Here is a 20,797-nt window from a genome sequence, read left to right as displayed (position 1 = left end):
CAGCCGGCCACACCCACTCTTTTGGCTTGCTGCAACACTCGTTCGCCCCCTGCTTGTGGTCAAAAGAATTCCTCCGAAGTCCTCATGCCCATCCTGTGACCAGATGGCCATGGTTTAGTAACCCATGTTTAGACTCAAGGAATCAATCTTTTCAGTGACACTGTTACATAGAATGCTGTTACCTGATGGGAATTATGAATCTAGATAACTTGTTATGGACTCGATTATTAGTGAAAACTCAAAGTCCATATCCTGGTGGTACATATATATATATATATATATATATATATATATATTTTTTTTTTTTTTTTTTGAGGGGATGGGGGTGATGGAGTCTCGCTCTGTCGCCCAGGCTGGAGTGCAATGGCACTGTCTGAGCTCACTGTAACCTCTGCCTCCCGGGTTCAAGCAATTCTCCTGCCTTAGCCTCCTGAGTAGCTGGGATTACAGGTGCACACCACCATACCCGGCTAATTTTTTTTTTTTTTTTTGTATTTTTAATAGAGATGGGGTTTCACCATGTTGGTCAGGCTGGTCTCAAACTCCTAACCTCATGATCTGCCCGCCTCAGCCTCCCAAAGTGCTGAGATTACAGGCATGAGCCACCATACCCGGCCCATATTCATATAATTTTAAAGCTATCAATGACCTCAGAGATGATTTGATCCAACTCCTCTCATTTTGTAGTTGAGCGAACAGAGACACAGGAATTTAGTGTCTTTCCCAAGATCTCTTGTCTTTTAGCTGGCAGAACCCAGGCCTTCCAAGGTGAGCCCTCTTCCTCTGCTGTCCAGCTGCCTCTCTCAGGAACTTCTGGTGTCAGGACCACAGATTCTAATCCCTATCTACCAAGGACCCAGAGGTTTGATATTATCAGCAATTGGGAAAAGCTCTGCTGAAGAATTAACTCTGAAGCAAGTCACTTGCCCAGCTGTAGGCACATGACATGGGCTGAGCTAGCTTCAGAAGGCCTTCAGGAACATCTGTGGCATACTGTATCCATTTACAGGGAAAGAAATCATTACAACCTCTCTGAAAATCCAAGCAAGAGACAGATTTACCCATTTTCTCACTGCTTCCAGACCTGCCTGAAGGAAACACACTAACTACAAGAAGATCAAGCAGACCACACCCAAAGTCATGTTAAACCCCAGCCGTCTGCAGGATGATGGGGCTGCAGACACTTGTCACAGCTCCTCATGGGCACTGTTTATCAGGTTCATTTCCACTTATTGCAGAGCAAAAATTATACGCTACACTTGGCAAATAATATGTTGTCATTGTGTTCTGTTCCAACTTGTATGTGTTATAGGGAGGTTAGGCCTCATATATGTTTATGTATTTTTCAGAACAGACGTTAGCAATAGCAGTGAATGAAATGTTTTCTCTACTGTACAAGCCCAAAAGTAGTAATCAAACCGAGGATTTTTAAGTAATCTTCAGGAAAATTGAAATCAAAGAATATTTCAGTCTTCAGATTCCTTAGGACAGTGCATAGCCATGCTATGGCTCAGCAGAAACTCACAACTCTTTTTAAAAATATTTCCCAATTCAGTGGTCTAATAACACTGGGTATTTTTTCCTTTGTTGGCATTAACATTGACTCAACGTATGTGATTTTTCTTTTTTTTTTGTCCCCCTTTCTCAACACTTTTAGATCTTTTGATGAAACAGAGTCTGAAGAGTCAAGGTAAGGGCTATTCTTCATCAGCCGGGAATAGGATTATGATCTTGCTAAATGTTTCATCACCATGATGTGTTTCAAGTTTTGTTTCTCTTAAACACCTTTGTTTGGAAATTGGTTTAAGATTATAAATATTTGATAGGGAATTACAGGAGTAACCAGTTAGAATTAAGAGTGAAGGAGTAAGAGCCCTACATTGTTTCATGCAAGTAATAAGAATGTTTTTTCAACAATCATAATACAAGATTTTTAGGAAAGCACGTTTCAGCAATGATTTATTGTATAGATTGTATATCTGCTTCAAATTCCGCAAAGAAATGTTTAGAAGCTGAGAGCAGTGCTCATTTGTTCCCTCTTGCTCTGTGCACTATTATTCACCCCCACTGTTAGAACATAAACCTTGAGACGTCCCCGCACAGCAGTTTGATCCCCTCAAAGCTAGTTTGTAGTGTTTTCTGTTTACCATCGTCCCCTGATGCTGACATGCCTGTTCTTGACCTTTCCAGCAAACTGTCCCACCAGCCTGTGCTGCTGTTCCTCAGGGATCCATACGTCTTGCCTGCAGCCAGCGGTAATCAAACCTGTCATCTGCTAACAGCTCTTTACTGATCTGACCCTGCACCACATAAACCACATTTTTAATACAGGTCTAACAGAGTGACATTGGTCCAGGGCTTAATAATCTGCCAATAAACCAGTGCTCTTGGTGTAAGAGACATTTAGAATTTTAATTGGGGCCGGCCTTTCAGGAGGAAATGTAATTTTTCTTTCTCCCTTACCAGACTATTTTGAATTAGAGTAATAAGGAAGAAAGGTATTTACGGTCCTTCATTTTTCTGGTCATGTCATTTTGGCCTCTGCTTTTTTTTTTTTTTTTTTTTTTTTTTTTTGCCCAGATGCCAGGGTTCAAATTCAAGGCTCTAGTCTTTTATAAAAATTCCTCTTCCCAAAAACTATGTATATATACATTGCCGGCATATCTCCATTTCTATTTAGATTACAGCATCTTTGATGACCAACTATATATTTTTAAAAGTTGCATATTTTAAATACAATTAATTGATTTAAGTATAATTGTAATCAATATATTTGACTGAGTCTTCTCTATGCAAAGAAATTTAAATTCATCAGAGTCCCTCTTAAAGTGTTCTCTTATGCATCTCTTTATGGGCTCATGTGCATACATTATCTCATTTAATTTTCTTAACAACCTTGCGAACTAAGCAGGGCAGATATTATAATTGGCTGAATGAGAAAATTGGGGTCCAGGAAAGTTCCAGACTTGTCCACTCTCAGATGGTTGATGGGTGGATCTCTTTTTGCCTATCTGCGCTCATTGCATATAGTAAATCTTGTTTCTGAGAGTCATTAAATAGTAATAGATAAATGATCCATTGAAACCCTTCCTATTTCTGACAAAACCTTATTATGAGCAGGAGAAAGGGAACTGCTCTCTATAGCAAGGATGCACGTACTCAGATTACTCACTTAGCTGTCAGTTTAAAGAAGGGTGGCCAGGACGCAGCTCCGCTCCTCCCTAGGATGGATAGAGAGAGGGACCCTTCCTAGAACCCTGATCACAGTGAGCTGCCTTTGCTGTATAAGAATATGTGCTCATATTCTTTTTCCTGTAAGATCCTTGCAATGAAGAATACTGCCTCTCTACAGCATTTGCTTCTTATGTTTAACAAATACACGTTATTTTAGTTGATGTTATGTTAAAATATCATATTTAACAAATATTCATAATGCAACCTCATATAGATTAGATAGACAATGTTTTATAAATTATTCTTAGACAATCTTTGAAAAATGGCTCCACAAGCACTTTTTCCATGTATTTTTTATGCTCAGATATGTCACGCATCTGGTGGAAATTCCTGCAGAAGCGTAGGAAGTGAAGTGGTTACTTTGGATTAGAATAGCCAGGATACCTGATGGAAGTGGAAAGATATTTTATGACCTTTAAATCCAGTTCATCCAGGTTATTGAGCAGTGCCTATCATGTGCTGTATGCCTGGCTTGACAGTGAAGAACAGGAGGAACTTTCTGGGAACAAACATCAGGAGTAAATGTCTTGAGTTAGAAAGAGTAAAACGTATGTATTATTCGTAGCATGGCAATATAGATGAAGACTTGCAAAATAAGGGATCTTCTGTTTGAGAATAAATGGATCATGGGTTTAATGGATGGGATGGGAGATATGGGAGGCCCAGTCACCAGATCTGCTTTCTGAGAGTTTTGACCACTCCAGTTTCATGAATCAGATTCTTGTTATCTTAGAAGTATTATACTAATGATATATTCTTGCAAATCTTTAGCATTTAATTTAAAGAGAAACTTTACTTGCATCACATTTTTGTTATTATGCCTCTTAGCAAGAAATTAAGGTTTTTATTGCAGAGGAATTGAGTATGGAAATCTCTTCACAGATTTACTGAACCCCCTTACAAAGTCAGAGGAGTATCTGTTTTTAAAGATCTGACAAGCAATATCTTCTTATAAAATACTAATAATCAAATATCCCTTAGCTTTTAACATCAGAAGTCAGGTGAGTACGCTCTTAACAGATTGAAAAGCATTTGCTTTTTTGTCTTTGTTTTGATTTTTCTGGAAAATTCAAAACAACTCTTGCCGTTGTCCCAGTGACTTCAGTGTGGCTAAAGCCCATAGATATTTTCAGTCCTCATCTTCCTTGGCCTCTCATGCACTTTAGACACGTTGATCAGTTTCTCCTCCTTCAAACACTATCTCCCCCTGGTTTTCCTACTTCCTTGCACTCTCTGGCAGCTGACCGGAATGCTGACACAGACCCTCTCCTCTTCTCACTACACTTTCAGATAATTTCCTTGTGCAGGACCTGCCTCCCGCGTGTATCCACCTGAGTCACAATATTGTATTTCCGTCTCAACCCTCTCCGGTGACCTCCAGACTCTTAACTATGGTTTGCCTACAAGGTCCTCCGTAGTCTGCCCCAGGCTCATGTTCCTGCTGGACCTCCTCATAAACTCTGCCCTAGCCACACTGGATTCTTTCTGGGCCTCAGTTGTGCTGTTTCTTCCACCTTGAGCCTTCTTTTCTCCATCCATAGCTGGCTGTCTCTCATCTTCCAGGGCTCACATTGAATGTCACAGCTTCAGAAAACCTCTGCTAATTCTCCCTCTCCACGAGCCCCTCCACTCATTCCCAGTAAATGTTCGTTAAATAAGCAACAACCCAAGGAAAAAAACAACAAAACCTCCTTAAGTCACCTTCCTTCTCATCACCTGTCAATGAGAACCCAAGGCAAGGACAGTCTTCTGAATAATGCCGGCAATAAATGGACATTGTAGTCAATCATGCATATGACAAAGCCAAAAATCCACCAGTTTAAAGTAGAGTGGAACAGATGAGAAAACAAACCGAAACCCTGGTTATCTTATTTCTGATTGCTAGTTGGTGGACCTTGCTGTAAAATACCTCCATCCCATTAACTTTTTGTCAAAGAACCCTATTTACTTCCTTCATAGTAATGGTCACAAATGATCTTATCTTTGTTCTTTGATCTTTGTCTTCTAAATCCCCAGCATCTAGCATATGCTCCGCTCTTGGTGGACATACACACAGGGCCTTAGCTCTTGTGGTTCCCTCTGCCGGGAATGCCCTTCTCCCGGACACCCTCCCAGCGGGCTGCTTTGTCCCTTCCTGCAAGTCATCGCCCACATGGCACCATCACAGAGGATCCTCCCTCACTTCCCTGTCCCTGGGCCCTCTCCAGCCCATGCCCTGCTGTGTTTTTCTCCTTGCCCTGTTCTTGTCACTGCTTGACATATTATCAGCACAGTAGAGTTACCCACAGTATTTATGTTATTTTCCTTTAGATCTTTTTTGCTTCACTTACTTAGTTGAATCCTTTTAAGCAAAATATACTTATGATGTCATTTCACTGACCTTCAAATTGACTTTTATATTGTGGGTGGCAAAGAGTAAAGGCACGTCTGCTACCTTCATGTGATATGTCCTATTTGGGTATCTTTTAGAAAATTAATCTACAGCTCTATTCATGGCAATTGATTTTGGTACCCTTATATGTGGGAGAAATACATTTAGAATTAAAATTAACTTAGTTAAATTTTTGCTTTGTATTGGGCTTTAAGTTACATGTATAAGGCCTATCACAAGCTTTCAAAGATATATTTCATGAAAAACTTACTTCATGCTGGGGAAAGGCATCCACTAAAAACTTAAGTGTCATCAACCAAAAATAACTGGATACGCATATATTAGAGATTTTCTAAGACGCATTTTGTGTGTTCATTTGCTTGTCTCCCCAACTTTTATAACTGCCTAGAAGGCAGATACTATTGTAAAATCCATTTCACAGTTGAGAAAAGAGAGGCACAGAGATGTTCAATAACTCGCCTGAGGTAACACAGCTATTAAGTGGCCGATCCAGGACACAGAGGCCTCTCAGTAAACATTAGGTGAGGTAAACTTGTCACCGTATTCTGTCACTTGCTTGACTTCCCCTTTGGCAAGTCTCATGGGTGTCTCAAACACAAGTTCCAAACCAAGTTGGTGTTCTTCTATTTTACTCCCATTCTGGGTCTTCTCCCACCACTCTCTGGTTATGGGAGCCAGAAACTCAAGAGTTGTCCTTGACTTCACCCCTTTCCTCACTAGCCACATCTAACCTGTCACTTGGTCACATCCTTCGTTTCTCCAGAATTCCTCCATGGTTCTCCATCCTCAGCCTCGTTTGGGCTGCCATCATCTCCCTCTTGAACTGCTGCAGTAGTCTCCAAACTGATCTCTGTGTCTGCTTTGAACTTGCTCCAGTCCATTCTCCAGGTGGCAGCCAGAATCATCTTTTTCAAAACACAATTCGACTCTGTCCCACTCTACTTAAACTCCCTCATTGGCTTTCCCATTGAGTTTCAGATAAAGCCAGAATTCCGTCTGTTCTTCCCAGGTGTGATTCAGCACCCCATGCTCTCCAGCCTCCTCATGGCCGCTTCTCTCACTGTATTTGCCTTTGTTTAGGTCTCTGAACCCTCTAGGCTCCCTCTGGCCACAGACTTTCCACCTGGCTAGCTCCCTCTGCCTACCTCTAGCCTCTGAGAGCCTTTCTGCCTCTGATGAGGCTCAATCCCCTAGTAAGTGATTTTATTTACACAGTAGACACTCAATAGAGGTTAGATGTACTTTTTTTCTTAAAATATTGGACCACTTTAATTTTCTTACGTAATAACTATTTATTTATAGTGCCCAGCTTGAACATAGTTCCTGGATCTCATTATATACAAATGAAAGTTTAAAAGTTAAACTTCTGAACCATGAGATAGATTGGTTCCCATTCAAGTAATCCATTCACATTTTACCTACTCTAATGACTGGAATATGGTACAGTATACTCTGCACCCCTGACCTTCCTTTCTATCTGTCTCCTGTAATAATGTAGCTGTGGGCCAGGCGCGGTGGCTTATGTCTCTAATCCCAGCACTTTGGGAGGCCGAGCTGGGTGGATCATGAGGTCAGGAGTTCAAGACCAGCCTGGCCAACTACTGAAACCCCATCTCTACTAAAAATACAAAAATTAGCTGGGCGTGGTAGTCATAGCTTCTCAGGAGGCTGAGGCAGGAGAATCACTTGAACCCAGGAGGTGAGGTTGCAGTGAGCCAAGATTGCCCCACTGCACTCCAGCTTGGGCAACAGAGTGAGACTTCATCTCAAAATATCAAAATAATAATAATAATGTAGCTTGTGTTTTCAAGTTTGGCTGGATGGCTTCTGTTGGAAATTCGCCCTTTTAAGTTAGGAAGACAGGACCCCATCTTACTACTCTCTAGAAGCTAGTCTAATAGAACAAGTAGACTCAAGACAACTTGGACTAAATGCGCTATAAACCACAATGGAAAAACTGCAGTGAGGTATTCCCAGTAGAAATCTTGGAATTCCTTCAAGTATATTGAGATTTTGTTAGAAATTGAATTGCCAGTGTAATCCATCTTCCTTGTGAGAAAACGTTCAGATAAAGAGCTGAGGCCTAGCAGCATTAACCATTAGAACGTCCCTTAAATCAGTAAGCTACAAGTCTGGCCGCACGTTCCTGCCGCGCCTGGTGGTGTGCTCAAGTGGCTTTAGGCCGGAGCAGCACGACTGACAGCACATCCTAAACCAGGCAGGCACCGACAGTGCAGATCCCTGTGTCGACCGGGGGCCTTGCCTTGTTACAGTCTACGGAATGCAATTATGTTTTATTGTTGCACATAAGAAAAGCAGTTTTTCTTTCTGTTTTTCAGATTTTCCAAATGTGGTTATTGAAGGAGTCCTCCATGGGATATTTTACCCTCATCTACAGCCCAGGTAGAAATCCTACATGGCTAAAAGAAGCAGAAGCAAGTTTCGAAGTCACAGTCACGGAAATCAATACCTACCAAATTAACCTAAACTCTGTGATATATAACAGCTGCTAGTGGCAAAATTCACAGTCCCAGCTTAATTCAGGGCAGGGACGTTTCCATTAGAATGGTGCTCTTAAAAAAAGAAACTGAACTAGGGCGGTGGTCAGGCTAAGGCCAAGTGTTTAAGAAGTAGAATGTAGCCACCAGCTTAGAAACCCATGGAAAGGAGGCCACAGGAGATTCCTGGGAGCGCTGGGTGTCGCAAAACAAAGCCACTCTCTGCTTCAGTCACACCATTTGCTAATTGAAAAACGTGTCCTGAATCATACTGAGACTGATCAACTTTGGTAGCTTTTTTGTTCAGATCTTACGACATACTACTCTTCTCACCGGGAGATTTTCTCAGCCAGTGGTAGTACATTCTGAAATGCTGGCATCAGGAGACGGTCACAGACACACACTGCTAAACGTGAGGAAGGAATTAAACTGGAAATTAAGTTATACTGACAATATTATGGCATTTTTAAGATCATGGCATTTTAATTTACATTAGAGTGGGTTGCATCATACTCAGGGGTTAGCTTCCAAGGTCAGTATATAGGTAAAATGGGCTATTAGGATGATCCTTGAAAACCCTTTAGAAAGGTGCCATGTTGGAAATCTGTACATCTACCACAAGTAGCTTTTCCTCCCAGGTTGGAAAAAAAAGTGTTTCTTTGTTTGAAGACCAAGTGAAGTTTTTGGTGTTTATTTAGGGGCCATTTTGTATAAAAAGCACATTCTTTTAAACACCAGAATCATACTCAGTGCTGCAAGATGCTTGCCCTGTGAGTGGCAGATGTGAACTGACAAGGAGGGAAGCACCAGCGGGCGGACAGCACCCACCTGTGTTTACTCGGGGAACCGCATTCATCGTAGGTGGGACCGCCACAGGATTTCCTGTTACTTTGCTATGGCTCCCTTTTCACTGACCTCATGTGTTAATGTAAGTTAAATGTGTTTATGATATAACTCCACTCTACGTCATGCTTTGAGTAATAAAGGATAAAAGCATATATACTACTTACATGTATGTGCTGTATGTGGGCATTTCATTGAGATTTAATTAATAGCTAGCCTATTTATGGTTGTTCATTTTAATAGGTTTTGGGGGGGAAGTATTTAAAATCAAAACCAATAACTACATCATGGTTTTTGATTAATATCTAAACATACAGTTTTAAGTCTCCTGCAAACTTGTTATGATAGATATGTTATGATAGATTCTGTTACTATATGTTGGAAACAAGCAAGAAATAATCAAGTGGTGTTAACCAAAAATAACGAATAGTTAAGTATTGGAGTTTTTTTTTTTTTAATGTTTTGTGTTATTAGCTATTTGGAGTTAAATAAAAACAGAGAACAAGAAAATATTTGAGTTTGTCTTCTGCTCCTAGGATTTCATTGGAAACATGGTTTGTATCTGTCTGTTTATACACACAGCCTCTCACACGTTCACATAGATGTTTATAAAAAGCTACCTCATTATTAAGTCAGTAGATGTTCATTAAATATTTGATGATTTACCAAGATAATAAGAATTTTTCTTAAAAAGACCAAGTATCTATAGCGATATACTGCCCAAGAAATCTTTTTTGAGAATTAAATTTTTTCTTAATGATGACTTTTACTTTTTATATTTATGTAAATTTTATTTTTTTTATTTCCCATGTCAGACAGGTCATATGCAGACATCGTAACAAGATTTGCAGGAGGCACACCTCACGCAAGGGTGGGAAAACCCAGTCGTCACGCCCGTGCACTACAAAAGGATTGTATTTATTTACATTTTTAATGTGTAGTTCTATCAGTCAGGGTTATTGAAGGAACTAGAAACCCGTGTAGGTTTTTTAAGAAACCCGTATAGGTCTTTTAAGCAGGAAAGGCTGTAATGCCGAAAACCGAATGCTTACAGAATCTTTTGGAAGGGTGAGAGGAGTGCACTCCTGGTAGGTGTCCACAGACAAGTTCTAGAATGCCCCAGCAACTTCTAGCACTGACCTGCCTGGGAGCTGCAGCCTGTGCTGTAAGCAGGAATATAGTGAGTCAGGAGGCTGTGAGCAAAGCTCTTAAAGTGAAAAACATCATGAGAGCTGCAATCCAGGGATCAACAAGTAGGATCAAAAAGTACCTGTTATCTGTGAGATATGGAGCTCCCAGGAGATACAATGGCTATATCTCCAAGAGTTACGGCCTCATAGCAGCACCCAGGAAGCTAGTGACTGGGCCTGCATCACAATTGCCTCTCAACACCTGTGGCCTTGCTTGCCAGCAACCATAAGTGGCAGGAAGATGGTGTTTGCCCACTCGCACCTCCCACTCCAGAGCTCCCTTCAACACACATCCAGTTTATAGAACCTTATTCTCCATCCCAGGTGCAGGGAGTCTGAAAAAGGAGCTGCTAGCCTTCTGCAGCTCAGGAACACACTGGGTAAGATGATCAAACATATTTCCATCATTTCCATGGTTGAAAATTTAATTAAAAAAATATGTAACTATAGATAAAAAAATAAATTATTGTCTCATCTTAACTCCTGCATACCCAATTCTTCTCCCACAGGCAATCACTGTACTTCATGTGTCTACTTTGAGTAATATTTCATCTACATGCAAGCAGATAAACTGTATATTTAGTGTACATATATTTAATTTCCCCGCTTTTACAAAAGTGGTAGCATGCAATACTCATTGCTTTCTATCTGTTTTTATTTAACACTATCTTGGGCATTCTTTTTATATCAGTATATAAAGTGCTATCCTCTTTAAAAAAAAAAAAAAAGTGTGGGTTTTCTTTAATTTGTGTAACCAGTACCATTTTCCTTTTGGATTTCACTAGGCATATCTGGCCCATATTGCTGTACATAATCCCCACAGGTCATCAGAGGGACCCAGTGGGAAGTAATTGAATCATGGGGGCAGTTACCCCAATGCTGCTGTTCTCGTGATAATGAGTGAGTTCTCATAAGGGACTTTTCCCCTGTTGCTCGGCACCTCTCCTTTCTGCCATTATTTGAAGAAGGATGTGTTTGCTTCCCCTTCCTCCACAATTGTAAGTCTCCTGAGGCCTCCCCAGCCATGTGGAACTGTGAGTCAATTAAACCTCTTTCCTTTATGAATTACCCAGTGTTAGGCAGTCCTTTATAGAAAGTGTGAGAGCAGACTAATACATATATCCATGTTCATAGCATATATTCATAGTAGCCAAAAGGTGGAAGCAACCCGAGTGTCCTGCGATGGATGAATGGATAAAAAGGGAGGAAATTCTGACACATGCTGCAGCATGGATGAAACTTGAAGACATTCAGAGACACAAGCCAGTCACCAAAATGCAAATACTCAGCTGGGCGCAGTGGCTCGCGCCTGTAATCCCAGCACTTTGGGAGGCTGAGGCAGATGGATCACAAGGTCAGGAGTTGAAGACAAGCCTGACCAACATGGTGAAACCTTGTCTCTACTAAAAATACAAAAATTAGCCGGGTGTGGTGGCATGGGCCTGTGGTCCTGGCTACTCGGGGCTGAGACAGGAGAGTTGCTTGAACCCGAGAGGTGGAGGTTGCAGTGAGCTGAGATCACATCACTGCACTCCAGCCTAGGTGAGAGAGCTAGACTTCGTCTCAAAAAAAAAAGCAAATACTGTTTATGATTCCATTTCTATGAAGTATCTGGAATAGTCAAATTTGTAGAGACAAAGTGGAACTTTGGTTGCCAGAGGCTGGGGGAAAAGAGGAAATGAGGAATTAGTGTTCAATAGGTTTCAGCTGGGGAAGATGAACATGTTCTGGAGGTGGATGTTGGTGATGGTTGCTTAACAATGCAATGTACCTAATGCCATAGTATTGTACAGTAAAAATGGGGTTAAAATAATTTTATGTCATTTATATTTTACCACAATAAAAGCAGTAAAGGCTTTTGAATGAGTGCAGGCTCAGAGAGTAAGGGTATAGCGATCAATTAGCACTGTCTGTTCTAGGTGCAGGAGAGCTTTGGGACATATACCAGTTACTAGTTTCACATCCCTGGCAACCTCTACAATCCTAAAACAGTAGTTCTAAGCTAGAAATTTGCATCAGAATCACTTGGGATTCTGAATCAATAAATCTGGCCAGGACCTGTCCTTGGGTAGTTAGAAACACCACCCAGTTGACTGATATACACCTGTGTTAGGGACCACCAATTGAGGGAAATGGTTTATGACCCACCCTTTAGCTATCTCCTTCAATTACTGACTTTTGTAACTCCTTCAGAATCCAGTACCAAGAAAATATCTATTCAACCGCTGAGGTATTATATGAGGCTGCCGGAAGAGACTCTGAAGAAGCAGGAAGGACAAGTTTAGGTACTGGTCTCAATAGATGCCTTGTGCATAATTAGGAGGTTGTAAATTCATTCATTTATTGTTCAATGAAATGCATTTGGGTTCCCCCACTGGATTAAGGCACTGTGTTAATCACAGTCGTAATCCTTGTTTTCTGGAATTGGCCATTTACTAGGAAGGGTTTTTCCATCTTAATGAATTGGACATGAAGTTCAGTGATTAAGACTATCTTCCTCCAGCCTCTCTATTCTCCTTGCAAGTCATTGTCATTTTGGCTTTGTTTTGGTTTTTATCCTTAATGATAATTACAGATTTTGAATTCAGCAGTGGAAACCCAGGGAAGCTGCAGGCACTAACTCAAAACCAAAATGTCTGCAACATTTTTCTGTCTGTGGAGACACACAGTGCCAGAGACAAAGGGGCATCTATTTTTATGTGACAGGAAGGAGGGCATATTCTCTATGTCAAGTAATTGGAATACACATAGTTTACTAGAGAAAACTTTGTGTCCTAAGAGTGTGATTGTAAATCTGGCCTATAAAATGTGAACCATTTTCTGTCTTCATTGCACTTAATAGTAGTTACAGTGAGATCATTGGTGTCCCTAACTGCAATGTTCCATGCCATTTAAATACTCCTGTGTACTAAGTTTCTACTGGATGTCATGTGTTGTTGAACAAGGGTTTAGCATATTTTATCCCGTTCTTTACATAGTAGTTTTTAGTGCCCCCATTTTTTTGAAGAAGAAATTGAAGATCAGTGAGATTAGTAAAAATAAACAGCTAACATGAATGAATACTAATTTGGGGACCAGGAGGCACTGGGCTAAATCGTGTTCACAGTCTATCTCATTGAAGCTTCACAACATCTTTAAAGATGTGTGTATTCTTATTCCACTTTACAGTGAGAAGAAGGAAGCTTAGAGAAGTGAAATAGCTTGACCAAGGATACCAGTTAATAAGGGATCTGGATTTGAACCTTTGATCTACAGAGCTTGGGTGAATCCACTCCCCAATCAGCCTCACAGTAGGATTGTATTTATGTGTGTGTTTGTGTGTGTGTGTTTAATTGGAGACTCTTTGCACTGTCGCCCAGGCTGGAGTACAGTGGCATGATTTCGGCTCATTGTAGTCTTCACCTCCCAGAATCAAGAAGTCGTTCCACCTCAGCATCCCAAGTAGCTGGAACTATAGGCACATGCCATTACACCCAGCTAATTCGTGTGTGCATGTGTTTTCTGCAGAGATGAGGTTTCACCATGTTGCCCAGGCTAGTTTTGAACTCCTGGGCTCAAGCAGTCCTTCCATCTCAGCCTCCCAATGTGCTGGGATTATAGTCGTGAGCACTGCATGCAGCCCATGTGCAATTCTGAACCAGACATGAACTCTTAAATCAGAAAGAACTGGTATTGCAATAGCTGCTAATGTTACCACACTGTTTTAAATTGCAAAGTGCTTTCCCATCTCACTTGATTAAACCACGCTCCATGCTAACAGCAGCCTCCTCCCAGGCCTCTCTGCTTTCATTTTTACTGCAATCCATTCTTGACACAAAAGTCAGGGTGATCTTCTTAAAATGTTGATCAGATGGCATCACTGTCTTATTCAAAGTTCTCCAGTAGATTCCATTCCCACTAAGCATAACATTTAAATTTCTGCTGCCCTCTCCAAGGTCTTTCTACATTCTTTCTGCAGGTGCTCACTGGCCACAGTGGCCTTTGAGTTCCCAGAACATGTCAACCTTGGTCTATCCACAAGACCTCTGGATCTGCCAGTCTCTGAAACCCTTTGCATCCCTCTTCAAAGGCTGGTTAATGCTCACCCTTTAGTTATCAGCTTAAATGTCCCCTTTTCAAAGAATTCTTTGGTCACCCCATCTGAAGTAGCACCCTAGGCCCCACTCCATACCATTATTTTGTTGTTCCTTCCTTCAGAGCTGCTATCACCATCTGAAGTTATCCTGTTCGTGTACTTGTTACTGCCTTTCTCCTTCAAAGTATGTGAACTCCATTAGAGCAGGGGCAGCATCTGACTTGTGGACAGTTTCTCCGGTGCGAGGCCCAGAGTTGATGTTAAGAACCACTGTTGAATGGGTGGATGGATGGCAGCCTATCTTCTGGCCCCCAGGTCAGTGCTGGCTGCATATTCCATAGCAGGGGTTTCAGAACTGTGCTTTGAGTAAATGTCCTTGAAATCAGGGTTGGCTAACATCTTCCCAGATTCCAATTGGTATTTGTTACATTCTTCTTGTTCTGAAAACAGTGACTTTCTATAGTTTGCTCACCAGTTTGACACAGAGTGATTAATGGATTATGTAACTGTGTATTTGGATGATCTCTTAAATGTGTATTCTTTTTACAAATACCTAAGCTAATTCAGTGATTACAAACCATAATTTTATGACACCCCAGGGCAGTGGTTTTCAACATGTTGACTCTGAACCAGTAGCATCATCATCACCTCAGAACTTTGTACAACTTTTCAGGGCCTATCCCAGATTTGCAGAATCAGGTAGTCTGGAAATTTGACTAGCCCTCCAGGTGATTCTGATTCACCCTAAGGGTTGAGAACCACAGTCCTAGGGCACCTCCAATTATTTTTATGTTGCACATTTTTAAATGTTCAATTTTCTTTTAATTAAAAAAGAAAAAAACACCACTTCAATACTTCTAGAAGGAGCAGGCACAAAATCAAACAGAATGCCAGCATAGCTACTGCAAGATGCTGGTGACCTTGTAGTGGGGGTTACAGGCATGAGCTAACCTTTAAGGCAGCATTCCAATGCACAGCAACTCAAGCAAATATCAGGATGATGGGACAAAATAAGTAAGATATTTTAAATGTAATAAAAAATAAAAAATATCATATGCACTTAGAAATTATCACCTTTTACATGAATTTTTATACCTAGTTATAGTAGCTTTTCTTCATCACAGCAGGCAACATGGTGTCTTTCTAAAACCTTGGTATCTTTCCAAATTCTACCTTAGTAAAGTAGAATTTTTGCCCTTATGAAATTTACAGAATAATATGATATTAGCTGGATAAGTACTTGAACAATTGTAATTATACTTGAACAATTATAATTATAAACTATGTGTTAAGTGTGATGAAGGAAAATAAGAAGGTTTACTTATACCTAGATTTGGGCAGGCCAGGGCCCTTCTCTGAGGTAGTGACGTTGAAGTTGAGACCTAAAGAATATTGGAGTAATTAGCCAGGAAAAGCAAAGGGGCAAGGGAAGGGTGTTGCAGAGACATCAGCAAGTTACAAAGCCCCAAATCATAAGAGAGCTTCAGTCAAGGTCCTAAAGGAAAGCCATTGAGCTTGGAGCATAATGAGGGGCTGGGGCTAGTGAGGTGGGCAAACTGTGCAATTCAGGGTAATGTATGGATCACACGTAGAGTTATTTTTAAAACATTACTTCGGTTGCTTATGGTGAGTGGACTGGACAGGCTTAGGATTTGAAGCAGAGAGACTTAGGAGGCCACTTGAGTAGATGGGAGGTGACCTGGTTTAAGGTGGCAGCAGTGGAGAGGATGAGATAGAGATAGATTCAGGATGTATTGCAGCGCTACCAGTAAACTTGCTGATGGATTTGGATGTGGAAGACAAAGGGAAGGGAGAAAGAAGTGAAGGATAGCCTTCTGACTTGAATAACTGGGTGAATGTTGGTGCTATTCATGGATGGAGGTTGGAAGGGGGGAACTCCTGTCTTTAGGATGCTCAGGTTACCCCACATGGCTGGAGAAATCCTTTCCTGGGCCTTGTTCCCTCCTCTAGTTCAAACATTTTCACTTTCCATTTTCAGGATGTCTGCAGCTGTTTGAAAGTAAATCTAGATGAAACAGTGACCCATCAGCAGAAGGAAATGAGCCTCGGTTTTCCCCACTGTAGTGACAGATTTTTGCAGAACCATTTGCAGGTTTTTCCCCCTGTTTACTCTGGTAAGGAACAAAGCAGAGCACAGAGATCAAACCTGTGACTTTGTGCTCAGTCAAGTACATCATCACTACCTGCATTCACAAGTGCTGAACGGTGTGAGTGTGTATAATTGTCTCATGGGGCCTCAGGAGGGCCACATAAATCACCCAACAAGTGGGGATTCTAATTTAATGGTTTGCAGAGTGGATGCCGTGCTTCACAGTACCTAAGGGAGGGTGGTTCCTCCTCACCTTTCAGGTCAGATGTCACCTGCTCCACTCAGGCCCGCCTCCCCTGGGCCTGTCCTCTTGCCATCTGCCACCCACCTCATTTTTGCCAGTCTACTTCCATCATGCCTTTCAAACCTCAACTCAGAAAATAAAGAGAAAAAGGTTTGTTTCTCTTTAAGTTTTTTGAAAAATAGTAGAAACAGTTGAAAGGTAAGTCCAGTGTTTGACAATCTTTAGGGGCTTGAGAGATTATTATAAGTACCTCAGTCTAAATTCGAGCATATATTTTTTTGGCCATTTTGATATGGTTTGACTATGTCCCTACCCAAATCTCATCTTGACTTGTGGCTCCCATAGCTTCTACATGTTGTGGGAGGGACCCTGTGGGAGGTGGTTGAATCATGGGGAGTTGGGTCTTTCCCATGCTGTTCTTGTGGTGCTGAATGAATCTCGCGAGATCTGATGGTTTTGCAGGGGAGAGTTTCCCTGCCCAAGCTCTCTTCTATTGTTGGCCACCGCATGAGAGGGGCCTTTCACCTTCCACCATGATTGTGAGGCCTCTCCAGCCTTGTGGAACTGAGTCCATTAAACCTCTTTCTTTTGTAAATTGTGGAAGCTTGGATATGTCTTTACAGCAGCCTGAAAAGGGACTAATATACATTTATTCTGAACATACTTACTGATCATTAATTAGGTGTGAAATAATCTGGGAGTAGATTAGGAATGAGATGTAATCCTTGCTCTAAAGGAGCTTCCAGTTCAGGGATGACATAGGAGACACCAGGGCCATAAGCAGGTACAGCTCAGAGTGAGGGAACATCTGAAGATGTCTTCCTGAAAGAGCCCCACACTGAGTCCCCAGGGATGGCCAGCAGCAAACAGAGAGCACCTTGCACAAGGCTTGGAGCTAATTCAGGGGTTCTGAAGTCTTTGTAAGAGAGGCTGTGCTTCAAGCAGACACAGTTAAAGCAAGTCTGGAGTTTCTCTGCTCCAGGCTGAGCAGTTCTTCCCCCTTTACTCTGGACATTGTGTCACTGTGCAGCTCCTGGTGTCCAGAAGAAGTACCAGAAGCAGACTTGTCTTTCAAGACCAGGGAAGAAAAAGGATCATTTCCAAATAGAGATAGCTGGATCTTGGAAATTGATCCAGGATATCTGTAACAGGATATCATATTACCACCGTGGACAGATGGTGACTGTAGTTTTAACAGCACTTTTAAAGGCCCACTGTGCTCCAGGAAGCAAGTCCTTCACATGCTCTGAAAAATTAACAGGAGTGGAAACTTACCTGCCTGCTAAAAAAAACTTTAAAAGTGGGTAACAGAAGGGTTTTGGTAAGTTGGGTCCTCTTAAATCCGCCAGATCTGAGAGTTCCCTGCATCCTAATCTAACCAGGGTGGGATTTATTTTATTTATTTATTTATTTTTATTTTATTTTTTTTCAGATGGAGAGTCTCACTCTGTTGCCCAGGCTGGAGTGCAGTGGTGCAATCTTGGCTCACTGCAATCTCTGCCTCTCGGGTTCAAGTGATTCTCCTGCCTCAGACTTCCAAGTAGCTGGAATTGTAGGCACCCGCCACCATGCCCAGCTAATTTTTGTATTTTTAGTAGAGACAGGGTTTCACCATATTGGACAGGCTGGTCTCGACCTCCTGACCTTGTGATCCGCCCATCTTGGCCTCCCAAAATGCTGTGGTTCCAGACGTGAACCACAGCACCTGGCCTAGGGTGGGATTTTAAATGCATTTTGTTTTAGCTCTTACTATGTGTCAGATGGTCTTTTTTTCTGACTTGATTCCTGGGACTAGTCACTCCAATTCTGCATTAATGCCAGTTGTTTTTCCACTACTCTAAATGTCAGTAACACTAGCAAACCTTAGAGGAGCTTATGTTATATCACACCTAAAACTTCCTCTTGGCCAAAATCTTAAATCCACAAGATGAATTACAGACTTAAGTAAAAGCTGTTATGTACTTAACAGCACCAACATTTTCCATTACAAATACTGTTTTTATTCTTCTTTAATTTGAAAAAATTTAAAAAAGTGCCTTGAGGGGGCTTTGAATTTCCAAGCTTTCTAGATCAAAGATTTCTTCAGCTGTCTGGATTATAGGAATGTTGAAAAACAAAAACAAATCATTTCCCTGCTATAAAATCCTTGCCATGTTTTTGTCTTTATGTAACTCAAAACGGCTGAACTGAGAAATGAGGTTGGTGACTCCTGCTCAAAACCTAAAATTTAATCAGAAATAAAGTAATTGATAATTCCAAAAATGTTATTCCAATGAATTGACCAAAAAGTAAATTTTACTGAACTCTTATTTGATGACCCAGAAAACTACTAAAGAGCACTTGCAAGAGAACAAAATAGATCATGGCTAAGAATACCAAAATATTTTAAATTGTTGATTAAAGTGATTCAAGACTAAATTATAATAATTAGGGCTTGGTGGTGCTGTCCAGTGTAAATCTTCCTGATTCCACATCCGCCCACAGCTATAAATGTGTCCTTTTAGTAATGTGATCTTCAAAACAGTGAACTATTTATTTCAAAAGCTTTTGCAGAAAACATTAGATTATAAAAAGTAACAGTTCCTATTTTCATAGTCATCAGTTTGCTCATGTTTTCTTTATGAGGCCTGACCCTTGGTATGGCCTTAGCTCTTAGTCATCTGGCATAATAGATAACATGATAATTTACCAGTGGCGTACTAGTGGGCTCAGAATTTCAGCACTTCCAAAATGAAGTGCTTTTTGCTTTGTCATTAGAGAGAAGTCATGTATGCTCACAGTAGTGAAAAAACTAGATGGCATGTATGGTGTAAAGCACATGTCCTCCTGCATGGCAGAGAGTGATGGCTATATGTTATCGCACATTGAGATATGAAGCACTTTCGCATGGATCAGAAGTCAGTTGTTTCCAATTTCGCCTCCATGTTATCTTTATTTAAAATTTAAAAAATTATTTTCTAATTATTAAAAATAAGTGTACCCTAGAGAAAAAAACTGAAAAAAGTAAAAATACAGAGTATAAAAATTCCACCATTTGCATTTACTTACGTGAATTTGCATGTTGTTGTCCTTATGAGAATGTTTACATAATTGAGATCATGCTGCATACAGAATTTCTTTAAAGAAAATTTAAAACAATCATTTTCTCATGTTACTCCGAGTTCTCTAACATCAGTCCTAATGAATGCATAGGATCCTATTATGGGATGTATGCTTTATAACCATTTTGGGACACTGAAGTTGCTCCCAGTATTTTGCTATCATAAATATTCAGCAATTCACATCTTTACACATAAAAAATGTTCTATATTGCTATGTTAGGTAAAGACTTTAGGTTGCAAGTCAGAGGAAATCAGTTTGCCTTGGCTTAAGAAAAAAGAAAATGTATTCGTTTACGTAGCGGAAAGCTAAGCGTGCATTAGCTTTGGGCACAGCTGGACGCAGCAGCTAAATGATGTTTTCAGAAGCTTTCGGTCTTTTGGGCCACTTCCTTCTGTGCTGGCTTTGCTCTTAGGCCTGTTCCTTTTTATTCTCTTTTAGAAAGATAGTAGCTCTTTCCCAGTCATTCCAGAAGTCCAATGATGGCTCATTCATATGAGTGAGGTCCAGCACCTAGGCCTGAGCCTGTCACTGGAGCCAGGGTAAGAGAATGTTCTAGATGGCCAACAGGAGAGCTCTGCTCCCTCTCCCACATCCCCGGCTCTGTTCATCTGGCCCCTTTGCTGTTTCCTGAGCCCACCCAGGCTGCCTGTCACTGAGGACCACACTTCTCGTCCCCTCTGCCTCCACACTGTCCCCCCCACTGTCCCCACGGCATGGTGCTCCCTCACTTCCTTCAGTCCCTCCTGACCACCCCCACTGTCTCTTTGTTTTCCCTGAATTCACAGACCTATTGCTCCCTGATGTTGTGTTATATATTCATGTAGTATAAATTATCACCTTCACAGGAACCACAAGGGGTGACACTGTTTGTTTGTGGCTCTAGCCCACCCTATAACATTGATACTATTTATCAAGTGAGTTAATGAACAAGTCTGCCAGGCCGGGTGTGTCCCCATCTGTAGGGTCAGCTCACCCTAAGGACTACAGATGGGTGAGGGAAGGATAGGATGTGATTTCTCAAAAGAAAAAAAAAATGGGCAGCTATCACCAGAACAAGCAGACTAAATGCTGGGCTAACTGAAACACTGATGTCCCTTACCATTTCAGAT

General features: G+C 41.1%; 1 protein-coding gene and 1 non-coding gene across 6 annotated transcripts in view; one reads left to right on the top strand and one right to left on the bottom strand.

Moving 5' to 3' along the window:
- The window catches only part of SNX24 (sorting nexin 24), a 194,056-nt gene extending 173,829 nt beyond the window's left edge, over positions 1-20,227 (top strand). The window contains exons 5-9 of one of the 5 annotated variants that reach the window (XR_012512799.1): positions 1,658-1,690; positions 2,191-2,255; positions 7,966-8,029; positions 8,863-12,442; positions 13,326-20,227. Coding sequence is in view for 2 of the 5 variants with exons in the window: in XM_039469008.2 (XP_039324942.1) it covers positions 1,658-1,690; positions 2,191-2,255; positions 7,966-8,029; positions 8,863-8,911 (211 nt within the window). In the remaining 3 variants the exon portion in view is untranslated. Of the gene's footprint in view, positions 1-1,657; positions 1,691-2,190; positions 2,256-7,965 lie in introns of all 5 variants that reach the window. The other 4 variants (XR_012512798.1, XR_012512797.1, XM_039469008.2 and 1 more) reach the window with 4 other exon arrangements.
- Positions 9,777-9,880, bottom strand: LOC120365908 (small nucleolar RNA U13). The gene has a single exon (XR_005580739.1). It is a non-coding gene; the product is annotated as a small nucleolar RNA U13 (small nucleolar RNA).
- Positions 20,228-20,797: the final 570 nt, after the last annotated feature.

Source organism: Saimiri boliviensis, chromosome 1, assembly GCF_048565385.1.
Source record: "Saimiri boliviensis isolate mSaiBol1 chromosome 1, mSaiBol1.pri, whole genome shotgun sequence".
Lineage (NCBI taxonomy): Eukaryota > Metazoa > Chordata > Mammalia > Primates > Cebidae > Saimiri > Saimiri boliviensis.
Note: the sequence above shows the minus strand (reverse complement) of the source record. Positions and strands in the feature narration are given on the sequence as shown.